Source organism: Strigops habroptila, chromosome 11, assembly GCF_004027225.2.
Source record: "Strigops habroptila isolate Jane chromosome 11, bStrHab1.2.pri, whole genome shotgun sequence".
NCBI classification, from domain to species: Eukaryota; Metazoa; Chordata; class Aves; order Psittaciformes; family Psittacidae; genus Strigops; species Strigops habroptila.
Genome location: NC_046360.1, coordinates 1028622 through 1054502, shown reverse-complemented (window position 1 = coordinate 1054502; position 25881 = coordinate 1028622). Strand labels below are relative to the sequence as shown.

The window sequence follows — 25881 nt, the reverse complement described above, 5'->3', positions numbered from 1 at the left end:
CCTCAGCACGTTTTGACCGGCTGTACTTGCTGCTGCCTTGCCTGGCTTTGGAGAAGCAAGGGCTGCACGTTTCAATGCCTAAAGTTCCTCATTCCTTCGGAAAACTAAACTAAGTTGCTTTAAGTGCTAACTAAGAGAGAAGACGCTATTGGCAGTTTGCTGTGAAGTGCCAAACGACTTCTGTATCTCTTTCAGAGTGACCCAGAGTTTGTTCAGTGGAAAAAAGAGCTGACAGAAGCTTTTACTGAGGCACAGAGGTTGCTGCGCCGGGCTCCAAAGTTTCTCAATAAATCTCGCTCAACAGTTGTAGAGCTTTCCAAACCACCGCTCAGCCACAGGAATAGCAATGGTCTGTAGGAGGAACAGCAACGCAGGTTCACTTAGGGAAAGCTGCTTCGTGAACATGCCGAGTTTCACAGAATCCTTACGAATTACTTTGTGCAATCCTGCATGCGGGATGTGCTTAGAAGAGGAAGAACTAGATGTTTACAGCGTGGGATATGTCAGAACTCTGTGTCTGGAGGTTGTGAAGACTGGAACCGTGGCAAGTGAATTCATGCTCCTAGCAGAGGTGGAAATTGCCGAGCGTAGAGGCTGCATGTTGCTCCCATGCATTCCCCACCCTGGCGGTGTCGGAACCGTGGTCCGTTACCTAGAACTACTGATGGAAGGAAGATCCTGTTCTCCCTGCAATACACGCCAAGCCTGGAGACTGGGATGGTGACTGCTGGCTGGGAGCACAGGTCTGTGCGGGACTGACGAGCCCCTCGGCTGCAGGAGGAGCTGCAGACTTGCTGTGTGGGATAACCTTCAGTCTGTTGTGTTGCCATGTTCTTTCCGACCATTACTGCTGACTTTGTAATAACCTTTCTCCATACTGCTGATGATCAACAGTGTGACTCTTATGCACTTCAAAGTACTGAATTCTAACTGTCCTGTGGTTTAAATGTTATTGCTACTTCATGGAAACATTGAACTCAAATTATTCACTTGGTTTGTTGTACTCACTAATAGTAGCTACCACCGTTTTGCTTCTTCTACGTATATGCAGTACTATAACTGACACCATAGAGTAATAATTGGTGAAGAGGAATTTATGGTAGCTTCATCTAGTGCTCTGTTGTATAAATTGACTATTTTAGCACAGTTTTTAAAGAGCAGATTCCTTTTGACAAGTTTACAGTGAACATAAAGACAGTTCTTTTCCATTTCAGGTCAACTGCACTTTTTAAAAATTAAAAAGAAATTACTCAAATCCAATGCATACTAGTGCATGTACTGGGTTAAAGTGTCTGGGTACCTCGGTACGTAGTCGGGATCGCTCCTCAGTTGTGGGACTTGTGGATCCCTCTCTGTTGTACACAAAACCATGAAGCAAGTGTGTTCTCATAGCGTAGGTAGCCCGGGCCGTTGCTGTAGCTCAGCTCAGGAGCTTTGTGCACCCATCACACAGCTCAGCTTGCAAAAGGATTTTTAATTGTCTTTTCTAGTGAGTTCAAACTGTCCACATTGAAAACAGTCTGAAAATACTGGGATGGAACTGAAAAACGAGCTGATCGAATGCCAGGTTTATATTAATTCTGCTTGAGACATCAGTCCTGTCATGTGGAAACTCTTGCTAAAGTAAAGATCTAATCTCTTAGCTGTGAGACAACTTCAGGCCTGTCAAGTCAGCTTTCCCTGGCTGTGCTGGTGTTTTGTAAGAGGGAGGTCAGGGCTGAATTTGAGCTTTCCTTCCGATTCAGTGAACACCTTAGAGAACGTTTTCTGCCCAGCTGTGGTGGTACAAGTCTCATAGTCCCTAAAGACGATGGGAGTCGTACCCGCATGGATGGGGACAGCGGCTGCCCTGGCAGCGTGCTCTATCCCCTGGTGTGTACCGTGTGTCTGGCTGGTGTCACTAACAGATTTCCATGGAGTCTGGGCCTGTTTCCATGGAGAAAAGTACAAATTGGCAAAACCAGGAGAAATACTTTGAAAGTACTAGTTTATCCTGAACACACTTGTGATAAAATTGGGTGGATTTGCTTCTGGAAGTGGCTTAACCCCCCAAAGCCTGTGCTTTGGCCATCCCATACAGTGCGAATGGAAAATGCACTTTGGAAAATACCCCTTGTGAATCAGGTGATAGCTTTTAATGATCCCCCCATTTATTTTTCATGTTATCCAGTATAAAGAGTACCAGCTTCTGCAGTCCTCACTGGTAAGTGATGTTTAGCACCTCAGCATCCTCTGTAAGGAGTAGGGATGGTGTTTATGACATTGGAATAGGAAAAGTCTCATCTCACTGGTGCTGACTGTGCACTGGGTGTTGTTAAGCTTTTCCTACAATGCCATGCAATGGGCTTATTTTTCTTCTTGATTTGGAAAAATACCCTCAGATTATGATAAAAACCGCTCTTAGTTCTCATGTAACTTGTTTGTACGTCCTTAGTTCACGATCGGTTCCGTTCTTATCTTTCAGTTATTTTCCATGGTTGTTTTTCACTTTAAATCCTTGTTGGAAGCATTTTGCGGCTCCTGATGTGTCTCTGAGGAGGGGAGGGACACATCTGCGATTGGGAAATTGTGCCTCAAACCCATAGATTTTATATGACATGAAGGCTGTGTGTTGACTTAGGGAAATAGGCACGTTTTGAAGTGTAATGGAGTTGGGATGCCCTGGAACACACTCATTCGTGGGGTCCTTCTTGCCTCATGCAGGCTCAGGGCAGCCCCGCTCGCAGTGTCAGTGCTTCAGTCAACTGATTTATTGACCATTTATAAAAGCTTTATATTGGTGACTTATACATGACTGTGCTGTAAGGAGAGGAGAGATTACCGCAGCATCGGATTCCAGTAACAAATGGGGTTCTGCGTGGAAGGGACCGGATCTGCCAGGGAGGGAGAGCTGGAATTCCACCTTTCAAAGCCAGTATTAGATACTGCTCTGGGCTCATCTGTTTAGCTACCGGATTCTCTGCAGCTTCTTTTTCTTGGACAAAGATTCTTGATGCTGTTCCTTGACAGGAGGGTCTTTAGCTGTGTGTGTAGAAAATCTTGTTGAAGGCAGAGCACATAAGGCACGGTGTGGTCTTTTATGTGTTTTGAGCACAACTTTAGGACTGGGGGGTTTGGGTGGGGGGAGTTGTTGGGTTTTTCCTCAATGATTCAGGGAAGTAAAGATAAAAGAAATTAGAGCTTTGGGCATCAACAGTGAATGATGAAACACAGACTTTTAAACACGATATCTGAATGTCCTGTAAAACATGTTGGCTGTACTGATGTTCTAGTTCATGTTCAGGAGCCTGCTCAGGAATTGTTTCCTATATTCCAAACCAGAGAATCCCCTGTCAGATAGAGCCGTATTCAGCACTCCCCGGACCCAGTGCCGAAGGGATTATTTTCCAGTTATTCCTTGTGTCTGATGTATGAGCTGACAAATGCAGTGAGACTGGATGCTGGAAGGGAAGTGCCCGAGTGACGTGGTGGGAGAGGGATGTGTAATTCCTGCCAGAGCTGGCCTGGGGGAATCACAGCGACTGCTCAGGGAGCTGTGGCTCTGTTCCATGTCCTTTCCCTTTCCTTTCCCTTTTCCCTTTCTTTTCCTCGCTCTTGAGGTAGGGTGACATTTTTGTTAGATGCAAGTTGCTGTAAATTAATGTCTCAGGAATAGGGATACAGCAAATTCCAGCCAAAATCAGGCTTTTTTGAGTTAAAATTGAAGTGCAGGAGAAGCAAAGCTCCAGTTTTTCCTGCTGCAAGTAGAGTGTAATGGAGGAACTCTTTGGAGCTGGGACACACTGCTGAGGTGTCCCATCGAGGCAGGGATAAACGAGGCAATTTTTATTACTCAAATTTATTTGGTAACAAATTCAGGAAACTGTTAAAGGAACACGAACTAATTCTTTTTTAAATCCTTCATTCCAAGTGTAGGCTCTCCAAGTGTTCCAGGTGTAAAAGCTTCATATTAGTTGTCTTTGAGCTTTATGTTTTGTCACTGGTCCAGCAAAGTCTTTGGCTGCAGCCTCCCGGGTTCCTTCCCCACCACTGCTGTGATAAGCTCCACTGGTGGAAAGGCTGGAGCTGACCCACCCAGTGGTGACATTCCCAGTGTCACCCCCCGTTAGGCTTCAAAACCAGAAGACCCCGAGCACATTAATAATAGTTGGATGTGCTGGAAACCTGGCAGGTAGGGATGAGGGGAGGGCGCACGGCTCCGGGAGACAGACTTGGATTAGTTGCGTTTGAATTTTGCTTAATTTCAGTAACTTCCCTTTAGAATGCAGCAGTTTTTATTCTCCTGCTTCTGTTGGTGGGGAGAGGGAGGGAAGGAAATAGATCACTGAAACATGGAATGGCTTGGGTTGAAGTGGCCTTAAAGCTCATCTGGTTCCAAGCCCCTGCCACGGGCAGGGACACCTTCCACTAGAGCAGGTTGCTCCAAGCCCCTGTGTCCAGCCTGGCCTTGAACACTGCCAGGGATGGGGCAGCCACAGTTTCGGGTTGGTTTTGCTTTTAATACAGATGCAGGAGTTTGATGGCAGTGCACAGACAATAGGAAACATGTTCGGTGCTAAAAGCAAACCTGTTTCTCTCGGTTGTGATGTGCACAAGCAGAGGCTGTTGGAGCAGCTCAGGTGTGGTGGTGCACAGCACCACGGGTGGGAGCAAGCCCCGGTGTGTGTGATGAGGTTTGCAGTGTGTTAGCTCCTGGGAAGGGAGTACCTGGGGCTCGGTGTGTGGCTCTTTCCCTGGCAGCTGATCAGCTTTAGGCCTCCTGTAATCCCATGGCCGTGTCCGTACCGCAGCCGTTCGCAGTCGCACGGGGGTTTCGCTGTCCCCACACAGCACATGGCAGGGACACAGGTATTTCACTCTGGGATGCTCCCACTCGAGGTGTGGCTGGGGTGGAGGAAGGACTATTTTGAAGTGTACAGTAGAAAGTAAATAATTCTAGTTGTGTTGATTAATATAAGGAATGAGTCAATTCTACAAATGAAAAAAAATCTGAGAAGTGTATTTTGGAAAAGCATAGTATTAATTTTAATATTGTAAAAAACAAAGGAAAATATCTAAAGTATACAGAGAACAGATGTATATCCAAATGTCTGAGGAATTTCCAGGTGATCTCCTTTTGTTTTCTGTTGATTTCTATTCCATGGTGTACATATTGTGTGGACTGAACATCGGCTGTTTTAATACTATTGTTAAATTGTATTTTTATTTTGTGTTAAACTAATCCCCACAGACTCAGCTTTATTTTGTTTATGTAAAGGTCGCTATGCTCTGTAGGTATAAACCCCAGAATTCTATTTTAACAGAAGAAAAAGCATTTTATATTATTTATTAAATACATGTTTCTCCAACTTCTGACATTCCACAGAATCTCTGCTCCGTACATGTATAGAATCGGCAGTTCCTTTCAAGCAGGATCAGCTTTATTCTGTTTTTCATAATAAAGGCAAACCAGCTTCCCTCAACTGTGCAGCCTCTGTTCCCAGCACGGTGATTCCAGGCGCTGGCGGGACCATCTCCAAGTGCAGAAACCCCCCTCGATTTGCTGGGTTTAAGTTTCCCCGTTATCCCGCGGCATTCCAGAGAGGAGGCTGGTGTTCACGTGAGTCTGTGCTGGGTGATGGACGAGAATGAATGACCTTAAATCAGGGCGAGGGGTCGGTTGGATGTTTAAGAGAGCTGGGGCATCAGCTCCGAGGGTTCAGAGCTCTTTGGTCGCAGTTCACTCGAGCGGTGGCTGTCGTCGGGCTGGTCTGTGTAGGGCAGAGGCGGCTGCGTGGCATCGGTGATGGCAAGATGTGTTCACTGGAAGGGATTTTTGCTGTTTTGGGGCATTACTTGGTTCTTGATTACCTTAATTACTTGGCTAGAGCCCGTGAAGACCGTGAAAGTGTCCTGGCACGTGCCCGGCCATAGAATCCCAGACTGGTTTGTGTTGGAAGGGACCTTAAAGCTCCTCCAGCTCCAACCCCCTGCCACAGGCAGGGACACCTTCCACTAGAGCAGGTTGCTCCAAGCCCCTGTGTCCAACCTGGCCTTGAACACTGCCAGGGATGGGGCAGCCACAGCTTCTCTGGGCAGCCTGTGCCAGCGCCTCAGCACCCTCACAGGGAAGAGCTTCCATAGATGAGTCAGGGCCGTGCCCATTGCCGCAGCCGAGGAGGGGACCGGGCACCCAGGTCCCCAGGGACTGTCCCTTTGGGTGTTGGGAAGGGGACCTGGTGCTTGCTGAGGCTCGGCTGGGGCAGTGGGTGCAGCAGTGCTGCCATCCTGTATGGCACGGGCACCGGCTCTCTCTGCCTGCCAGGAGCTACCGCCGGGCACGGCTGTAGGTGACCAAACCTGGCACCTCCTTCCCGAGCAAGGGACAAAAATAGAGCGAAATTCATCAGATAACTCATTGGCTAAAAATAATTCCAGTTGCAGCCGTGGCCTCTGCAGTTGGAGGAGTACTCGAGGTATTAAAGCACGTGCTCTTAATTTCCACCATGGTGGAGCTTGTAGTACATGCTCATTGCGGCTTAACCCGAGGTGAGATTTGGCTTTTGCTGGCCATGCTGCTGAAGATGCCTCTTGTTGAGACGTGTCCCAGTGTGGGGATGGGGGTGGCTGCTTTTCCCCCATCTTTTTTCCTTCTCGTTTTCCATTTTCCCTTCCTCATTCCTGCCCTTTGGTGGTGTATTCCTGAGCTGAGGAGCGAGCTGTGGTGCTGAGCAGTGGGAGGGATGGAGAGGCCGGCAGCAGGGATGAAACTCTGCTGATGCCGGTGGGATTGCGGTGTCTTGGGTGATTGGGATAGTGCCGGTCCTGATGCTGCAGATCCCACGTGTGCCCTTGCAGGGTTTCCTGGAAAACCAGGGAATGGGCACTGTGTGCTGCTGGTTGTTGGTGCAGGGTCAGCATTTATCCAGGTTTGTGTAAAGCAGTGTGTTGTCAGACTGGAAGAGGAGACAAAACTGCGGGCTTACCTGGAGGCAGGGCTGGGAAGAGGCTTTCCCAGCGGTATCGGGCAACTTTTCCTTAAGGAAAAAGAGGAGAGGGCAGGTGAGATGGCAACTAAAAATGAGTCTGAAAAACAGAATAAAGCGAGAGCATCCTGAGAGAGGTGTTTCATGAGCACTGTTTCAGTGACTGCATTTGGTCCTTGACAAACTAAAAGGAGCAGATTCACATGAGTAGCTACGAGTCATTTAAAGAGATATATTGAAAGAGAACCTGTTTTCAATGTGTAATTTAATGGTAAGAGAAGCCAGTATGTGTAAATAACTTTAGATATTGTATCTATGAGAATCACTCTTTGTTTTATGTACTTGGCTCTTTTCATATTTATTGTGCAGAGGAGGGGGTGCCCCGTGTTCGCTGCTGCACGTGCAGAGTTCTCCTCCCAGAGGTGATCTCCAGGTCCCCGCGGATTTGTGATGTGCCACTCTTGGTTAATCCCACCATTCTTTTGTTTTAGAAGGATTCTTTTGGCACAGCTAAGCTGCTTCTGTGTGTTGGTCAGTACAACTGCTCTCATACCACGAGAACCCCAATAAAAACCGTCCTTTGCGTGTGTGCTGCCGCCTGGTTCTTTCGGTCTCGCTGGTCCCTGCCCACAGCGACAGGTTGGATGGATCCTGCATCCCTGCATCACCGCATCCCTGCATCCCTGCCTGCCCTTTTGCTCACTGGAGGAGCTGTGGTTGTTGGTGCTTTTTCCACTTGTGGCTGCAGATGGGACGGTACCTGCTGTGGTGAGGAGGGTGCTGGGGGATGATCTTCAGCACGGTGTGATGGAGCAGCACAGAACCCAGCCCTGGCAGGGACCATGAGGTGTGTTTTGGGTGATGAACAGTGGATTTCCAGAAGCATGGGAGGGACCCGATGCTCATGCCCAGCAGTGAGCCCCACACAGGCTCCCCTGTGGCTGCGGTGCCACTGGGGACCATGAGAAGGATCATCTGAAACTGCACATCCTCATGCTGCTCCCAGGGCTTGGGGAGATCCTTGGAGCAACTCTCAGCTTCCTGCCAGGCAACAAGACACTAACAGTTATCTCCTTTCCTGTTAACAGCCTTCCCACTTACTGGTGCTGATGCCCTGGGCACATCCATGGAGCTCTCTGAGGGAGATGCCCAGCAACAACGGGTGTGTTTTGCCTTTGTAGCTGGGCTTGGCCTGGGCTCACATCCGTGCATGAGAGGTGGATGCTGGTGGTGGGTGGCACGTGGATCCTGGTGGTCACTGGGGGTTATCTGGTGGCACTTCCACGCGCTTTGTCCTTGGCAGAGCTCAGCAGGGAGGTGAGGTTGGGGATGGTGGTGCCAGGGACCCCTGGGCAGGCAGGACCTGCTCCCTGCCCTCCTGCCTGCCGGTGCTGCTGATCACGCTGCTGTTAGCACCCCAGTGACGACTTCTTTCCAGCAACCAGAGGCTATTTCGGGCGCTGCTCTCAGGTCCCTCCCCAGGTCATCCTCCCCATATCAGGGTGTGGGGAGCTGGGGAGCTCCAACCTGCAGTGTAAGGGGGCATCCTAGGCTCCCCTCCTGCAGCAGCAGAGCACCCAGGGCTGGCTCATGTCACAGAATCCCAGACTGGTTCGTGTTGGAAGGGACCTTAAAGCTCCTCCAGCTCCAACCCCCCTGCCACGGGCAGGGACACCTTCCACTAGAGCAGGTTGCTCCAAGCCCCTGTGTCCAACCTGGCCTTGAACACTGCCAGGGATGGGGCAGCCCAGGGCAGTTCCCCGCTGCTGCAGGGCGCAGACATGTGCGCGGTGACGGGCACAGACACGTGTGTGTGGGGGACACGGGTGCACACGCGTGTGCGGGCGGAGCAGGGGCGGGAGGGCCCCGCGGAGCCGCTGCCTCTCCCCGGCCAGGCCCCGGTGCCACCGCGGTGGGTATTTTTAGCAGTGACATGTGTCAGCTCAGCTGCCGCGGGGGGAGGCGCCGCTCCCGGCCCGGCCCGTCCCGTCCCGCCGCGCTCCGCTCGCTCGGGTCCCGGTGCCACCGCGGCCGCAGCCCCCGCGCCGCAGCCGCCAACGCCGCCAGGTAATGGGTGCTCCGGGGGCTTGGGGTGCGGGTCGGGGTGCGAAGGGGCCGTGTCGGGTGCGCGGGCAGCCGGGCCGCGGCCCCTCGGCATTCCCGGCTATTTTTAGGTGGGAATGGATGGTGATAGCGGCGGTCCCGGCGTTGGAGGCGGCCTCCAGCCGTTGTTCTGTGCCGGGGAGGGCTGGGATGGGAGCGGGGATAGGAATGGGGACGGTGCTCCCTGGCCTGTGCAGGAGGGTCGTTGAGGACCTCGGATCTTGGCACCCACCGGGATGGCAGCAGGTCCTGGGTGGCCCCAAAAGCAAGACCCTGGCCGGCTCCCGCATGGGGACCAGAGCCACATGGGGCCGCATCCTGAGCAAGGGAGCCAGGGTGGTGGTGGTGGTGGTCCCCAGCCCTCGTTCATGCCATGCTGTGTGCTTGGCCAAGGCACGTCCCCCTCTCCGTGCCTCAGTTTCCCCCCGTGCAGAGCAGGACTGAGGATCCAGCTCTGGCTGTTGTTGGCCTCCCGCAGGCACCCTCCGGGCCCTGGCCACGCTGTCTGGGGCTGGTTCTACCGCTCGGCCACCGAGCCCTGGCCGGGGGCACAGCGCTGGGGCAGTGCTTGTCCCCGCTGGGAGCGAGGGCATGCGGCACCCAGGGCTGCTGCCCCAGAAGGCAAATGACATTCCTGACCCAGCTCCTGGCGCTCCTGGCGCTCCTGCCCTTTACTGTACAAGGAGATGCGGCTGCTGGAACGAGTGGCTGGGGCCGGATGAGCCCTGACCCGCTCGGTGCATGAATGATCTTGACAGGTGAAGCCGGGGCCAGCCCAAAACAGGGCATGGGCTGGATCCTGCAGCCACCAGGGCCACCAGGGCCACCCAGCCCAGGGCAGCAGGGCCCCAGTACCACCCCCGTGCCACCAGTACCCTGTGCCATGCCGGGGGCTGGATGTGGCTGCTCATGGCTGTGCCCTCCCCAGCACACCAAAGCCCCGTCCCCTCAGTGCACAGCCCTGGGCCCAGTGCTGTGGCCAGCGGTAGCCCCTGGCTAACCCTCTGCTCTCTCTCTGCCCGTGGCTCTCCGTACAGCCCCGTCCCGCTCACCGGCATGGCCATCTCCTCACGCCTGGCGCTCTGGGAGCAGAAGGAAAGTCTCGGTCTGGGATGGCACCAGTGGTGTTTGGGGGCTGGATGCTCACAGGATGCAGGGTGGGGGGACACAGTGCAGCCAGCCCCCCGCATGGCTCCAGGGTCGGTGTCCCTGTGGCTCCAGTGCACATCGCTTGTGCTGTGTCCAGCCCCACGGGCTCTGGGCACCTTTGCAGCCTCAATGGTCTGGTTTGAGTGTTTCTGCTGCTGTTTGGGGCACGTGGTTCCCTGCGGGGCCAAGGCTCTGCAGGGTTTGGTGCTGGGAAAGCCCATTGCTGCGGGTGATGCAGGAAGCGGGGCTATGGTGCAGCTTGGGCCCTGCATGGAGGGACCGCATGTGGCCACAGCGATGCTGGGAGCTGCTTCTGGACTTGCTGCAGCCGGGATGGTTCCTGCCGTGGCCGTGCTGGAGCTGCTGGCGCTGGGCAGAGCTGGCAGCGCAGCCAGAGCTGGTGTGTGCAAACCTGGTGCTTCTCCGCAGGGCTTGTCTCAGTGCTTCTTCCCCTGCTCACCACCAGCCCGGTGCTCACGGGTGGCTCATGTGGCATCACCAGCATCCTGCAACCTGCGGCTGCCGCGCTGGTCCTGTATCGAGCTGGTGCTCAGCTCTGTGCCCGTGCTGCTGCCTCTGGGGTTGGCTTTGCTGGGGCGCCCATCCCTGTCTGTGCGTGTAACCAGCCTCTGCTCCTGCAAAACAGATCCGGGACGAGGACCGGGGGCCGCCGCCGGCCGCTCCCCCCCTGCTCCTGTCGGTCATCCCCGGGGGGTTCATCAAGCAGCTCGTGCGGGAGACTGAGAAGGAGGCCAAGGCGGCCAAGCTGAGGAAGGACAAGGCGAGTGGCAAGGAGGAGGTGAGTGGAACCCCCGGCATCACGGGGTGTCCCCGTCTGTCCCCAGCCAGAGCAGGTCCCTGGGGACTGGAGGGTGAGAGCCTGAGGTGGTTTTGGGGTTGGATGGCAAGGCTTCGAGCATAATGCAAGTTGGTGTTCTTGACTGGCTTAATTAGAAGGTGAGTAATTAAGCAGACCATGAAGCTCTCTGGTTCAGCAGGAAGGGGTGTCCCTGGGCATGGCACCAAGTGGTGACCCAGGATGCGGCCAAGTGGGAGGGAGGAGGATGAGGATGATGCCACCACTGACTGCACCCATGCAGCCAGGTCCATGCAGCCACCCGCAGCCATCGGCTGTGCCTGGAGGGAGCGGGTCAGGGCTGGGGCTCCGTGTCCTGCCGGGCTGTGCTCAGCATGAGCATCCTCCTGATGCCAGGGCTGGGGCCGGGTCCTTCACCCTGTCCCTGTTGGACCCGGATCCTCTCCTTCACTTGGCAGCCCGTGGCAGCGGACGGCGAGGCTGGAGCTGGGGTCACCGCAGCGGCTGGAGCAGAGGGGACCAAGGACGGGCAGGCGCTGCCCAACGGGCTGCAGGCAGAGGGGCCGGGGGCCAAGGGGGTGACGGCCCCCCCACGCAAGGAGCTGCCACCCGGGAAGGCTGCATCAGGACCCATCAGCAACAAAGCCCCATCCCCAGCGCCCGGCCCGGCAGCGGCTGCCCCAAAGCCAGCAGAGACCCCTCAGCCAGAGGCAGCGAAGCCATCGTGCCCCAAGAGGAGCCCCAAGGACCCCCATCCGGGGGGCAGCCCCCCGCCTCTGACCCCCACACCAGCTTCCCCCAAACCAACAGAGACCCCTCGCCCTGAGGCTCCCAAAGCAGCAAAGCCATTGTGCCCCAAGAAGAGCCCCAAGGACCCCCACCCAGCGGGCAGCCCCCTGCCTCTGACCCCCACATCAGCTGCCCCAAAGCCAGCAGAGACCCCTCGCCCTGAGGCTCCCAAGGCAGCGAAGCCATCCTGCTCTGAGAAGAGCCCCAAGGACCCCTGCCTGGGGGGCAGCCCCCAGTCTCCAGCCCCTGCACCCAGCAAGGGCCCCCAGTGCTCCAGCAAAGCCCCAGCAAAGGTGGGTGACACGGCCAAGAGCACAGTCCCTGAGAGCACCAAGAAGGAGAAGGGGGCACCCCTGAGCCGCGTGGAGCCTCCAGCCAGGGCAGGAGCCAAGAGGGAGCTGGGGCCGGCCAGGAGGGAGCCGGAGAAGATGAAGAAAGATGTTGGAGATGGGAAGAAGGAGCCAAGGGAAATCAAAAAGCCTGGAAAAACTGCAAACAAGTCAGAGGGGCCCAAGGAGGAGCCAGGACGGACCCAAGAGAAGTCAGAAGATGTGGCAAAGGAGTTGGGAAAGGCAAAGGAAAAGCCGGGAGAGGGTAAAGAGGCACCAGGAGAGAGCAAAGAGACAGGCGAGAGCACGGACAAGGACCAGGTAAGGTACCGAGGACCTGCCGGGCTGTTCCTGTGGCCTGGGGCACTGATGCTGTTTTCCAGTTTCACGCTGCAATTCCCATTGGCGTGGGGGGCCAGGGGAAGGTGACCCATGGGGCCAGGCAGGCAGAGGAGCACAGGGCTCCTGCTGCTGTGCATGGGGCAGATGCAGTTTGTCCAGTGCAGTTTTCCACTGGTTCCTGCAGGATTCCCTTCTCTCCTCCCCACAGGCTCCCAGGGATGTTTGGTACGAAGCAGAGAAGGTCTGGCTTGTCCAGGAGGATGGATTCACGCTCGGTAAATGCCTTCCTCTGCCCTCATTTTCCAGCACTGAACCTAAGAGGTGTCTCCAGCCCGGCTGTGGGTTGGCAGCAGGGTGGGCACTGGGTGCTGCTCCACATCCCATTGGAGACGACCCCTCTGCAGCTCCCCACGATGCATCCACCCTGGTTGGAGGCACTGGGGGGACTCACGGGTCTCTCATTGCAGCCACGCAGCTGAAGCCGGACGTGGGGACGCCGGAGCTGCCGGCGGGGAGGGTGCGGGTGCGCCGGGACGCGGACGGCAGCATCACCGAGGTGGACGAGGACAGCGTGCAGCGGGTGAGCCCCCCTCGGGCCCTGCCACAGGGATTGGACCCAGGGCATCGCCCTCGGCTGGATGCGCCCGAGGTGTCGGGGTCCGGCACAGCCCGTGGCACGATGGCGTTGCTCGAGGGGGGGTCTCCATCTCTGTTCCTCTGCAGACCAACCCCCCCAGCCTGGACTTGGCCGAGGATCTGGCCGCGCTCGTCAGCCTCAACTCGTGCAGCGCCATGAACACGCTGCAGCAGCGCTACCGGGCCCGCCTGCCCTGCACCTTCGCCGGGCCCAGCCTGGTGGCCATCCGGGACAGCGGCACCGGCGGCGGCCCCGCGGGCAGGGTGAGCGCGGCCACCGGCCCCCGAGGGACAGAGGCGGGGGGCGCCGGGCGCGGCGGGGCCGGCAGGTGGCACCGTGCGACCGCCGCAGCCGGGGCCGGGGATGCGCTGAGGACGCTCGAAACGAGGGATGCTCAGATAGGGGATGCTCTGAGGATACTGGGGATTGGGGATGCTCAGATGGGGGATGCTTGGGGCTGGAGTTGCTCTGAGGACTCTTGGGATCAGGGATGCCCAGAGTCCTTGCTCATGGACAAGCTGCAGCGGGTCTTGCTGCAGGTTCCCTGGGTCAGTTCCCAACCATCTCTCTGGTACTAGTGTGACAAGGCCAAGCTGGCCGGGCTCCGCGGCATTTCCCTTTCCCCTGGGAATCTCGGGGGGTTTTGCACTCTGGGGAGAAATCATCGCCCTGAGTGTGAATGCTTTCAGGATTTTCCGTGTAAGCAGCCTGTTTTGGGCCGTGCTGTCCCCCTCTCCCGCAGGCACTCAAGGGGAAGCGGGACATGCCACCGCACATCTGCTCAGTGGCACAGCGAGCCTACAGGAACCTGCTGCTGCAGCGGCAGGACCAGGCCATCGTGCCCCTGGGGCGCACTGGGGCTGGCAGGACCTCGTGCTGCCGGAAAGCTCTGGAGTTCCTGGTGGGCTCCGCGGGCAGCGTGGACGGCAGCGTCTCAGGTACGAGCTCCCAGCCCTGCTGCGGGATGCTGGGCAGAGGCAGTGGGGTGCTGGGCAGAGGCAGTGGGGTGCTGGGCAGAGGCTGCGGGATGCTGGGCAGAGGCTGCAGGCCGGGCAGCACAGCAGACACGAGGGGGATGCTGTTTCCATCTGCTGGCCTCCGTCTGACCTGTTCCTGGTGTGATTCATGCCCTTGGGGTGGCTCCCGAGCAGCCGGTGCGAGCCCAGCACGGGCTGGCGGGGCTGTGAGTGTTCTGCGTCCCAGACCCAACACATTTACTATTTTGATAAACAGCAGAGTAAGCACCAGGAGGGAATTACTGGCGTACTTGGGGTAGCACTTTTCCCACCCGATCAAGTTACGGGTGACGCGAGGGGAAGCACTGTTCAGCAATCAGTAGCTTTAGAGGGCAGGTTTGGATATCGGACGTCTGGGTACACAGTGCTCTTGCAAACAGGGCTGGCGAATGGCCTTGGAGCAGTGTGGTGGTGTGGGCAGGCTGGCACGTCCCCTTCCCACCATGCACCCGTGCTCTCACGGTGCGGGATGCTGACCCCATGTCTGGCTCGTCCCTGGGTCCCCATGTGCTGGATCAGACCCCCAGGAGCAGCAGGCAGGGGTGCAGGCAGGAGGAGAAGCCTCCTCCAGTGCTTGTTCGCAGCCTGAGGCTGCGCTGGTGCAGCAGCATCATGGTCTGGCTCTCTCCCGGTGAGCACCACAGCAATGCAGCGCTGCAGGCGGCTGAGGGGGCTGCCGGTGCTGGTTTTGCAGTGGAGAAGATCCAGGCGATGTTCACAGTGCTGGGAGCCTTTGGGTCAGTGACCACCAGCCACAGCAGCAGCTCCACGCGATTCTCCATGGTCCTGTCACTGGATTTCGGTGCCACCGGCCAGATAACCGCTGCTCACCTCCAGGTACCCAATGGGCCTGTCGCCTGGTGAGATGGGAGGGCTGTGGCTGAAGCCGGGGTCCTCGGGATGGGGCAGACAGTGATGCTCAGCTCTGCTTTGGACCAAAGTTGCCCCAAACTGCAGCTGAGCAGGAGCTCTGCCAGCGGTGCGGTGGGGTCCCCGCAGCACATCCTCCATCCCCGGGCAGGGAGAGCAGAACAGTGCTAGAATGAAATGTTGATGAGGAAATGTATAATTCAGCATTTCATTAGCAGCACCTTCCACATCAGCCTCGAGCTGAAGCCTCTGAGGGCTTTTATCGCCATCAGGGCTGTGATGCAGAGGCACTTTAGTGAGAGCTGCTGGTGCCTCGACTGATGGAGGAGAGGGCTTGAGCTGGTGTCTGCTGTGGGGAACACCAGGGCTTCCCATGGCTGCCCCACTGCTGCATTTGCTCTTCAGACCACTAGAACCACCCTGGGGTGCTGGAGGGAGGATGGGACCTCATCCTCAATCAACTGGGGGGGGCCCAGCTCTGCAATGACTTGTTCCTGGTGTCAATGCTGGCATGAAACAACCTTGACAAGGCTGGAGGCTGATCCAGGCTCCTCCCGAGCTCAGGCAATGGCTTATGGAGAGGCTGTAGCACCTTTGCTAGGGCCATCACACTGCCCAGACCTCCAGATGTGCGGGGAGACTGTGGGTGTTGTATCCATGCACTGAAATGTTGCCCCTTGATGCACGCCAGGGGCACGATCCAGCTTTTTCTTGTACACCCTGTGGTGCACAGCATCCAAAGCCAGCCATGGCCCTGCAAGGAGAAATCCAGCCCCTCCTTGGCAGCTCCCAGTAGCATCTCCATGTCCCTGGGTGCCACTGTCCACTCTCCTCCTGTCCGGTGTGCCAGGGCACCCTGCCCGCAGCGAGGGGCTGTTCCTGCCTGCACTGGGGCTGTCCCTGTCCGCACTGGGGCTGCCGCTCACTCCTGCCTCCGCTCCCTCCCCAGACCATGCTGCTGGAACGGTGCCGTGTCGCCCAGCAGCCCACTGGAGAGAGCAGCTTCAACGTCTTCCCCCTGATGCTGGCGGGGCTGGATGCGGCGCAGAGGTGGGTGTGAGGGTCCCAGGGCTCGGGGTGGCTCCTCTCCACGCCTGGATGCTCAGCTGATGGGTTCCCCACTGCCGAGGGGCTCCCCGTGGTCTATGCCCAAGTTGGCTCCAGGAATGTGGTTTTTGAGACCCCTCTGATAAAGAGGTCGTGAGAGTGATCCCATTAGTGATGCTGCAGGGATTTTATACACATATATTAGAGAGTTTCTAAGGAACAGGGGTGTTTTCTAGTGCTTTTTATGCCCTTTCACTAAAACCAGCATTGGGCTGATGAAATAGAGGTCCCTTTCTCTGCTTGCTCCTGGTTTCCCTCCAAGGCTGCATGTCTCCAGGCTATCCTGGGCAAAAAAAAGGTCCTGGTGGCAAAAAATGGTCCTGACTCCATCCCCTGTGTGGGACAGACCCATGGCAGCATTCCCATCAAGGTCCCTGGGATGCTGCTGTAGAGGGGCTCTGTGGATGTCCCCAAAGAGCAGGCAGGGGTTTGGGGAGTGCTGGGGCAGGCGAGGAGGGACCTTGATTCTTGTCTTCTGTAACTGCTTCCAGGACAACGCTGCACTTGCACCAGGTGTCTGAGAACAATTCCTTTGGGATCAAGCCATTCACGAAGGTAAGGAGAAATGCTGGAGCCATACACTGCCTGCAGTGGGGAGCTGCAGCGCGTCCCCTTTGTCACCTGAGTAGAGGATGTGTTGGGTCCTCGGCTGATGGGTGACTTGGGATGGTGCCTCTGTACCGGGTGCATGTCAGGGTGTGAGGAAGAATCTGTCCGAACACCCCCCAGGACCCCTCCACAGCCCATGGGAGCTGCTGGAACCGGGGCTGCTGCTGCCTGGGGTCTGCACTTGGGTTTGGATCCCCCCATCTACCCCAGGGACAGATCCTGCTGCTCCAGAGCCAACAGTCCCCAACGTTTCCCTGCAGTGCAGCTCCTGGGGATGGGAAGCGCGCTGTTTGGAGAGCCCAGAATGTGATTTTTAGGCACTAAAAGTACCACCGTTGGTTCCCAGCCCCTCATTAGGTCCGAGCTGCTCGCAGAGATCAGGCAGATCGTGCCAAAGCGCCAGGACGAATCGCAGTAATTTGCTGTTACATCATCTACTGATGGATTCAATATTCACTCTTCATTAGGGAGCTCCTGCTCTGGTCCAGCAGCCAAAGGCATTGGCTGCTGGAGCAGCAGTTCCTGCACAGGGTACAGTGAGGTACCACGGTACCCAATTCCTGTGGGATCCCCATCCCAGCAGGGAGGGTTTTCCCGCTGGGATGCAGAGGGTCAGCAGGAGCTGGGCAGCACTGGCTTCGGGCAATATCTCTTCAGTCAGGGAGCACGTGGTCTGCAAAAGGGACAAGATGAGCGCTGTCCCTGCCTCTGCTTCTCCATTAAAGCCTTACTGCCTTGCTGGCCATACAGTTTTCACCTGCTGCACTGCATTTCCCCTGTTCCTGCGATGCTCTGGCAGAGGCCGTGACATTCCCCCCCGTCCCTCTCCTCCTGCAGCCCGAGGAGAAGCAGAAGGCCTCGGCAGCGTTCACCCAGCTCCAGGCAGCCATGGGCACACTGGGCATCACCGCGGAGGAGCAGGCGGCCGTGTGGCGCGTCTTAGCCGGCATCTACCACCTGGGAGCTGCCGGCGCCTGCAAAGGTGAGCAGGCTCCTGCCTCTCCTTCCCTTGTACCTCCTCTCGGTGCAGGGGGCTAGAGGAGGAAGGTCCCCACGGCACTTGGTGCCTGGGTGCGTGGCGAGGCGTGCGGGAGCGATGCTCACCCCGAGGCTGTTGTGTGGTTGTGGTGGCTCTGAGCTCTTTGCTGCCCATGGAGGAGCCGGGTGGTGCTCTGTGCTGGTGTCCTGCCCACGGGGGATTCTGGAGCGGGTCCATGCCCTGGCTGTGTGCAGGCAGGATGGGGGCTGAAAGGCATCACCTCGTGGCAGCTCCTTGGGGAGGTTGGGGGGGTAGGTAACTCATTGGAACCGGGTGCCCAGAGAAGCTGTGGCTGCCCCATCCCTGGCAGTGTTCAAGGCCAGGTTGGACACAGGGGCTTGGAGCAACCTGCTCTAGTGGAAGGTGTCCCTGCCCATGGCAGGGGTTGGGACTGGATGAGCTTTAAGCTCCCCTCCAACACAAACCAGTCTTGTTTGTTTGCCTGTTGTCCCCAATGACACTGCGAAGGGACAGCTTCAGGTAGCAGTAATTTTATCATCTCCTGGGTGCCTAATACAGTAACTGAATTATAATAGGATGAATCTGGATGAAAATTATATTTATAAAGACTTTATTAATACAGGTGTATAGAAATTGCCTTATTCCTTATAAATTATTTTAAGATGTGCTCAAACCCATTTTAGAGGCAGCCACATTGATTTACACACTTCAATTTATGAGGGCTGCATAAAGGCTGCTATAAACTAAGCTGTAGACATTTATAAATGTCTCTGTAACATGTCATAACACATCTTATGGTAATTTATGCCATTAATCATATACTAATTATTTTAAAAGGATGAATGCTGTTGTCACTTAATGTGAGTTCTCCTTCTCCTTCTCTCTGGTGTTGTCTTTCCCCATTTCCATCTCCCCTAAAATGCCCTTCCAACTGGCAAAGTATGACACAACTATCTCAGGCTGAAGAGTGTGATGAGGTTCTTGGCAAAGGAATCAAAGTGCTTCTGCCACCAGGGTTTCCAGGAGAGCAGGTTTTGGGGACATGTGTGTCAGCTCCAAGGCAGAGGGGGGACGGTCACTGTTGGCTGCAGAGGGTTTGCTTGAACTTCCCGAACGTTCCGTCCCCAGCATCCCGTCACTCAGCCTTGGGAGCGAACCGAGGGCTGTGTTCAACAAACCTTGTCACAATTACTTCAGCACGAGCAGGAATGTTAATAGTGGGCCCAGGCAGGGCTGTGGCTTCGAGGCGGACTCGGGTACAGGATTAACAAGCAGAGCATGTCTCAGCATCACTCGCTCTGGTATTGATTCTCCCATCGTGTTTCAACAAAAGGGGAGAAATGAAAGGAAATACGGATGAAAAATGGATCAAAGCTGCACAGAGCAAAAGTCTCAGTGGGGGCGATGACTCTTTTAATGTGGTTAAACCTCTCTCCTGATAGCCATCTCTTCCCTTCCCCTTTCATGCGCTTTGAAGCTGTATATTCAGAATACTCTCCTTGCAATCTCACCCAAGGGAGCCTCGTCGCTGGGGTTTCACTGGCATTGAGCAGCACAACCGGGCACCACGGCCTCACTGCAGCTTAAACCCACCTTCTGCTGATGGCTGTCACCTCATTGCAGATTCGGTTCATCCAGGAGTAAAACAGGAGGGGATCGTGCCCCCTCCCTCTGGCTGGGAATGGAAAACACATCTGCAGGTAGAAAAACACCGAGAAGAAAAGGTTGTATTTCAAAGGCCGGCTCCATCCCGGTGTCAGTGACTCCTGTTGCCTTTGAGTTGTGTTTGAGCTGGGTTTTTGTGAGGAAGCAGCCAGGGGCCAGCAGGGCATCCCGGGTCCCCATTCACCTGAGTGCTCCTAGACCCTTTGTGGCTGCAGAACGTGGCATATTTCAGTTATTCTTTGCCTCTTTAACCGGGAAGGAGGGTTTGGGGGCAGCATTCAGCTCGCCCTCAAGCTGTGAATTCTGCTGACTGTTATAACAATAGACCATCACAGCTCCCTGCTTCCTGCAGGCTTCCCACCATGTGCCTTTCAGAGAGGGAACTGGGTTTCCAGTGGTGGCAAGGCATTAGAGTCCTCCCAGTGCTGTGGTTGGTGTGTGCCAAGTGTGGTTACCCCGAACCCCACCATGCTCTGGCACAGCCAAAAAACCAGTGTCCTGAGCACCGTGATAGAGGAAAAACATCAGGGCAGATGTGCAGGAGGGGGCTGGAGCAGGAGGGGCTGAGCCCGGGCCCCACGCACTGGTGTGCAGGGCCCTGCTGTGCCTCTGCAGGGTCTGCTGGCAGCGGTGGAACCCCTCGAGCTCCCTGTGAGCTCTGGGAATGGAAAGTTTCCAGGAGGCTGGAAGCTGTTCAGCCAAGTCTTGTAATGGGAATGTCCATCACACTGTGAGAGGGACAGCACCCAGCAGGATCCAATGGGCATTAATTATGCAGCTTCCTGAGCGTAGATGTCTATCAGGAGTGGGCTCAGTGACTTACTGCTTTCTTGCCAGAGCTGAGAAAAAAGCCTCGAACCTGCATTATTTCTGCTGCTTTTTACAGCCTCTGAGATGTAGTGACCTTTCCTTAACTGATATGGAAATGACACTTTTTTCTTTGTTCCACCCAAGCTCAATGCCCAGATTTACCCTGATTTTTTATTGCTGCCTGTTGCTAAAAGGTCCCTTCCAACCCAAACCAGTCTGTGATTGTATAAGAGGAGGGAGCAGGATGCCCATGGAGAGCCTCTGCCCCTGCTGCAGCTTTGCTTTCCCCCACACAGAGCGGCTGTGGGGCACTGGCACCCAGCTGTGGCCTTGGCTATGGTTAAATCACTGCTCTGCCACAGCTCTGTGCTATGGGTGAGTGAAAGGCCACTTCTCTCCTGACGGGAAGGGTTCCTCTGTTTCCCTGCATCCTTTATCAAAATGCCTCTTGGGAAGGATTGCATTAGGGCCGGCCTCTCGATCTTGCCCATTTTTCTCTCTCTGTTAAAGCCTTTTGCTTTTCAGCACGTGGGTTTTCCTGCTGTAGAGGGAGGCGCAGCTGATGTTGCAGTGTTGGCAGGATGGTGGCTCTCTGTCCTGGAGCTGCAGCCCTCGAGAGCAATAGTTTTGCCCTGAGGGAGCCTGGTGGCTTCCTGGGAAAACCCAACCCAAGGTGATGCAGTGTCCAGGGCCTGGATCACAGCGGTGACCATCCAGCCACAAGCCTGGTTGGTAATGGTTGGACTTGATGACCTTAAAGGTCTTTTCCAGCATGGTCGATTCTATGATTCTAAGCCTCTGTACACCGGGGGATGTCCTTAAGATTTCTTTTCCCCAGCCCAGAGGATTTAGGCAGGATGATGTGTGTCATCCCCACCCCAGGGCAGGGGGATCCCAGTTTGGAGCACGAATTGGGCAGAGCTGCCCTGATCTGCAAAATGAGGAGATTTGCTGGAAATTGAGCTTTGCAGAGAAGAGCTCCAGCCCCATGGGCAGTGGGATGCTGGGGGTTTCTATACCCCAGTGCATCCCTGCTCAACATGGGAGCTGCTTTTCCCCTGTGTCCTGGCTGTGGTCTGGGGTTTAGAGCCAGGGAAGCAGGAGCAGAAAACACTGGGAATAGCCAAGTCCTGGCTGGAGCCTGGCTGGCTGCTGGGGGGGTCTGGGAAGCTCGTGGGTATCCTGTTAATGGTGCATCTCCTTCATGTGGTCACAGCACAGCCCTGGTCCAGGCGGGCTGTCTGCTGCGATACGGTGCTATCTGTTCAGTGCTCTGACATCTTTATTACAGGCAGTCGGGGAAATGCAGCCAGAATGGCAGATTTCTTTAATCATGCTATTACACAGCTCTTCCCTTTGTTATGTATAGGCTTTAATATGTCATACATCAGGCAATGGGTCAACAGAGAATAGACTGGAGAATTTAGTGCAGGACAAATAGATTAACCATGCAAGCCAGGAGGAGCCTCCTCTGTCTCCCTGTCCCCTCCCAGGGCAATAAAGAGGAACAAACGGGCTTTTTTATTTGTCCCATTAGCAGGGCAAATGTTTTAATGATAAAATAAGTGAAAGTAAATGGGCAGGCTGAGAAAGTGTGCTTGGTGCAGCCGGGGGGGCTTGGGAAGGCAGGAGAGTAGGGCTGCTGACCCACATGGATTGCATGGGAGGGGAGCTGAGCTCCCCTCTGCACCCAGGCAGTCACCTTGCAGGTACCAGCACAGGCAGTGATGGGGGTGGGGACATGGGATCCATCTCCTCCGGGCTTTGCTGCAGCTCTCCACATTGGAATGAAACCCAGGAGTGAGATGAAGCTGGTGTGACCCTGTCTTTTCCTATCGCTTCTCTTAAATATGAAATGGGCCGAAGTAATTACCCATTAGGTGTTAAAGCTGGCGTGTTTTACAATGGCCACATTACACCCAGGAGGGCTGCGTGCTGCCGCTGCTGCTCTTTATGTTTTATGAAGTGTGAAATGGTGCCTGGGCTCTGCAGGGCACGCGGTGGGTGATGGATGCAGAAGCGGCCGTGCGCCCAGACTTGCTGACTCAGCCCTCGCTGGCTGCGTACAGAAAGGGTCCAGTTTGGGGAGCACCAAAGGGCCAGCCCCTGGTGGGGGATGGAGTGTGTCTGATACCACGTGCTGGTCAGACAGTTGTGGTTTGGTTTTGTGGAGGTGTGAAGCCTGGAGCAGCAGGATGTGTTCCATGCTGGAGCAGCATGGTGGGAGCCACTGGTTTCCCCACTTGCAACTGCTCCGTTGGGAAGGGTTTGCACTGGGGCTGGGAGGGAATGGAGCCCCTCAATTGTCTCAGGGCTGCTGAAGTGGCCAGCATAGGATGCTGGATTGGCCAGTGCATGATGCTGGATTGGTTGGTGCAAGATGCTGGATTGGGCGGTGTGGGATGCTGGAGCAGGGAGCACAGGATGCTGCTGTGGGAGCTGGGCAGGGGGCAGGTCTGCGGCAGCCCTGGCCCTGCAGCCCTCTGCTTCCCAGGAGCTCTCCTGTCTGTCAGGAATGAGCCTGTGTCCAACCAGCTCAGAGGAAAACAAGCGATAGCAAAGTAAATCAAAGCCTGGATTGTCGAGGTGGTTCCTGTGCCTGCTCCAGCACAGCCCTTGATGTTGGAGGCCTTCAGTCAGAATAAGAAATAATGGGAAAAGATCAAAGGGGAAGGGGGGGATGACTCTCTCAGGTGTGCTGTGAACCCCCCAGCTGCTGGCCCTGGGAAACGTGGCCTTTTGCTGCTTTGTGCATCACCTCATCCTGGAGCAGGGGCCCCTGGTCCCCCACAGGACTGCCCAGGATGTGGCCATCTCTTGCTCTCCACCCCACCCCTGCGACCAGCCACCAGTTGTGTTTTAAGGGATCATCCTGTATGTGATCCTTCCAGGCTGGCTCCTCATCCACCACCACCTAAAAGCCCTGAGGGCTCTGCGTGACTTTGCTTGCCTGCTCCGTCTCTGCTCATCCTGCCATGTGCTGGGTGGCTGCATCTGCAGCACTTTCCTTCCTGGATTTGTAAAAGGATTTATCCTGCATATTGTTTCCCTGTTGACTTTAATCATGAAGCTGGAATTGCTGCTGCTGGATGTAAACATCGTGTGCGGGTTCCGTTTGCTGAGGCTGCTCTCGGGCACAGCAAACATCACCAGAGGTGGGGAAGGTGATCCCGGATTTTGAGGGATTGGTTCCTAATCCCATCAGCTTCCACCAACACATCTGCTGGTTTGCTCCACTGAAGCTCTTGAAAAGCACAATATTGCTGATGCCTCACTGGCAGCAGCAGCCTGGGCATATTGTGTCCACATGGGTCCAGACACGCTCTGAGTTGCCTCAAAGCATCTCTTTGGAGTTGTCTCCTCTCTGCCCTGTCTTGCTGAGCAGGAGGGATGCTCTGAGCACCTGGGGAGCACTACAGTGGGGAAAATAGGTTCAAAAGCATCGGTTGGAGATCCTTGAAGTTTTGAACCACCTCCTGACCGAAGAAAAAAGGTCTTCTTATGCTAAAGGATTGCCCAAGGGACAAATCTCTCAACCTTTCCGGAGTCAGCCGGCCTTTAATATGGTAATCACCCTGCAAAGCTGAGAAAAGCCTTACAGCTGTTGTTAGCAGAAGTGTGTGTGTAGAGAGGGCAGCCCCATGTATTGCTCATGGGAGTGCAGCCAGATGGGCCACTGGGACCGAGTGCTGAGAGAGGTTCTGGAATTGTCCCGAAGGAGAAGGAATGGCAGGGGGAAGTGGATAGACTTGAAGGAGGAAAAAGCTTTCAGTTCAGTGTGATGTTACGCAGCTGGGGACTGAGGTGATGCTAAAAATCTTCCTACCAGCCATGCCTTCGAGGCGGAAGGGTTGATCTGTAGCTGTTTTGCACCCTGGTCTTAGCCAAGCATCCAAGTGCTGCTGGGGGCAAAGCCCCCTCCCTGACTGCTTTGCCCAGGTCCACTCTTCGCCCAAAGGGCATTTCCAGGCTGTGTCTGCAGGGTCCTTGCTCTGAGCACTGGTAAGGGCAGCGCCTGGTCTGAAACTGCATGTTAAGGATCACAGAATCCCGGCCCGGTTTGGGTTGGAAGGGAGCTTAAAGCTCCTCCAGTTCCAACCCCCTGCCACGGGCAGGGACACCTTCCACTAGGGCAGGTTGCTCCAAGCCCCTGTGTCCAACCTGGCCTTGAACACTGCCAGGGATGGGGCAGCCACAGCTTCTCTGTGCCTGTGTCTCACCACCTCGAATGCGAGGATGTGAGGGAAGGGCTGATCCAGCACCCTTGGGGAATGGAGGGAAACTGGGGTGCACTGGTACATCATCCCCACACCTCCCCATCCCACACTGCAAACAGCAGCCCTTTGTGGTTTGATGTGATTTGGGGGATGCACATGGGAGCGGGCAGGATGTCTGCGGCCGGCTCTGCTGAGCCCGGCTCTGCTGAGCCCGTCCTGCCCCTGTGCCCTCCGCAGCGGGCAGGAAGCAGTTCATGAGGTTCGAGTGTGCGAGCAGCGCGGCGGCGGCGCTGGGCTGCGACCTGGAGGAGCTCACCACAGCCACCTTCAAGCACCACCTCAAGCAGATCCTGGCGCAGGTCACGGCGCGGGGCCGCCGGCTGCCCCCGGCAGAGGAGAGCCCGGCAGGTACCGGTGCTGCAGCCCTTTTCCTTTGCTTATGGGTGACAGGGAATTGCTGTGCTCCCTGTGCAGGGAGAGGGTGGAGGGTGGCTGCAGGAGGGGAAACACCCCTCTTCTTTGCAGGCAGTGAGGTCCCTTGAAGTATGTTCATGTTAATCTAATTATTAACTGTGCTCTGTCATGTAGCTACATGAAAACCAGGTGAATTCAGATAACGTCCCTGGCACATAAGCAATGAGGCTAGTTCTGCCTAGGAAAGGGAGGAAAAACCCAAAGCAGGAGGGCAGCAGGGTGGGCTCACAAATGAAGCCATGCTGCGGGTGTGCTGCATGCACCCATCTCCTGTGAGGAGCCCTCCAGCTGGACAAACTGCTCCTGAGCCACTCTAAACCCCAAATTAATACATGGCTCTAATTCTGAGGCAGATCCAGCATGCACACGGGATATGCCTGGCTTTAAGGTGAAACTTTCCACACCCTACTCATCCTCAGTGGCAGAATTACAGCCAGGCCCCTGCAAGCGATTCTGATAAAAGCAAGAACTGGCCTTTAGCACAGCAATAGTTTTACCTCTTAAATGCACGTTAGGCAGGAGGCACAGGGGGAGCTGGAGGCAGGCGGGTGACACGCAGTGCCTGTGTAAGGGAGCGGTGCTGTGCTTGGTGCTGCTACCGGCCGGGCCCTGTGTGTGCTGCAAATAAATGACGTGTCGTTGTCTCCTCTCCTCTCTGCCTGTGCCAGGGCCGAAGATGACGGGTGTGGAGTGCGTGGAGGGGATGGCTTCGGGTCTCTATGAGGAGCTCTTTGGCGCAATTGTTTCGCTAATCAACAGGTACGGAGCTGTTGGGAGCTGCGGGTGATGGCTCCTTCTCCAGGGGCTGCTCAAGAGGAGCCTTCTCTGGCGGTCTCCAGAGAGAGGCTTGGAGCTGGCAACTGCTGCCTGCTCTAAATCAATGTTATATGAAGATCTCCATATGGGAGATGCGCTGGTGCTCGGATCTTCTGAGGGCTGACTGCCGGCACTGGGGAAAAAAGGGCCCTCTGGAGCATCATGT

The 25881-nt window shown here is 55.8% G+C and overlaps 2 protein-coding genes across 2 annotated transcripts in view; both read left to right on the top strand.

Moving 5' to 3' along the window:
- The window catches only part of GRK3 (G protein-coupled receptor kinase 3), a 65964-nt gene extending 58410 nt beyond the window's left edge, over window positions 1-7554 (top strand). The window contains exon 21 of the mRNA XM_030501269.1: window positions 196-7554. Coding sequence (XP_030357129.1) covers window positions 196-357 — 162 coding nt within the window. The 3' untranslated portion in view covers window positions 358-7554. The remainder of the gene's footprint in view (window positions 1-195) is intronic.
- Window positions 7555-10124: 2570 nt separating this feature from the next.
- The window catches only part of MYO18B (myosin XVIIIB), a 61858-nt gene continuing 46101 nt past the window's right edge, over window positions 10125-25881 (top strand). The window contains exons 1-13 of the mRNA XM_030501404.1: window positions 10125-10167; window positions 10844-11016; window positions 11493-12473; window positions 12703-12769; window positions 12962-13074; window positions 13218-13394; window positions 13874-14069; window positions 14842-14984; window positions 15967-16067; window positions 16616-16679; window positions 17571-17715; window positions 24663-24833; window positions 25568-25658. Of these exons, the coding sequence (XP_030357264.1) occupies window positions 10125-10167; window positions 10844-11016; window positions 11493-12473; window positions 12703-12769; window positions 12962-13074; window positions 13218-13394; window positions 13874-14069; window positions 14842-14984; window positions 15967-16067; window positions 16616-16679; window positions 17571-17715; window positions 24663-24833; window positions 25568-25658 (2465 nt within the window). The remainder of the gene's footprint in view (window positions 10168-10843; window positions 11017-11492; window positions 12474-12702; window positions 12770-12961; window positions 13075-13217; window positions 13395-13873; window positions 14070-14841; window positions 14985-15966; window positions 16068-16615; window positions 16680-17570; window positions 17716-24662; window positions 24834-25567; window positions 25659-25881) is intronic.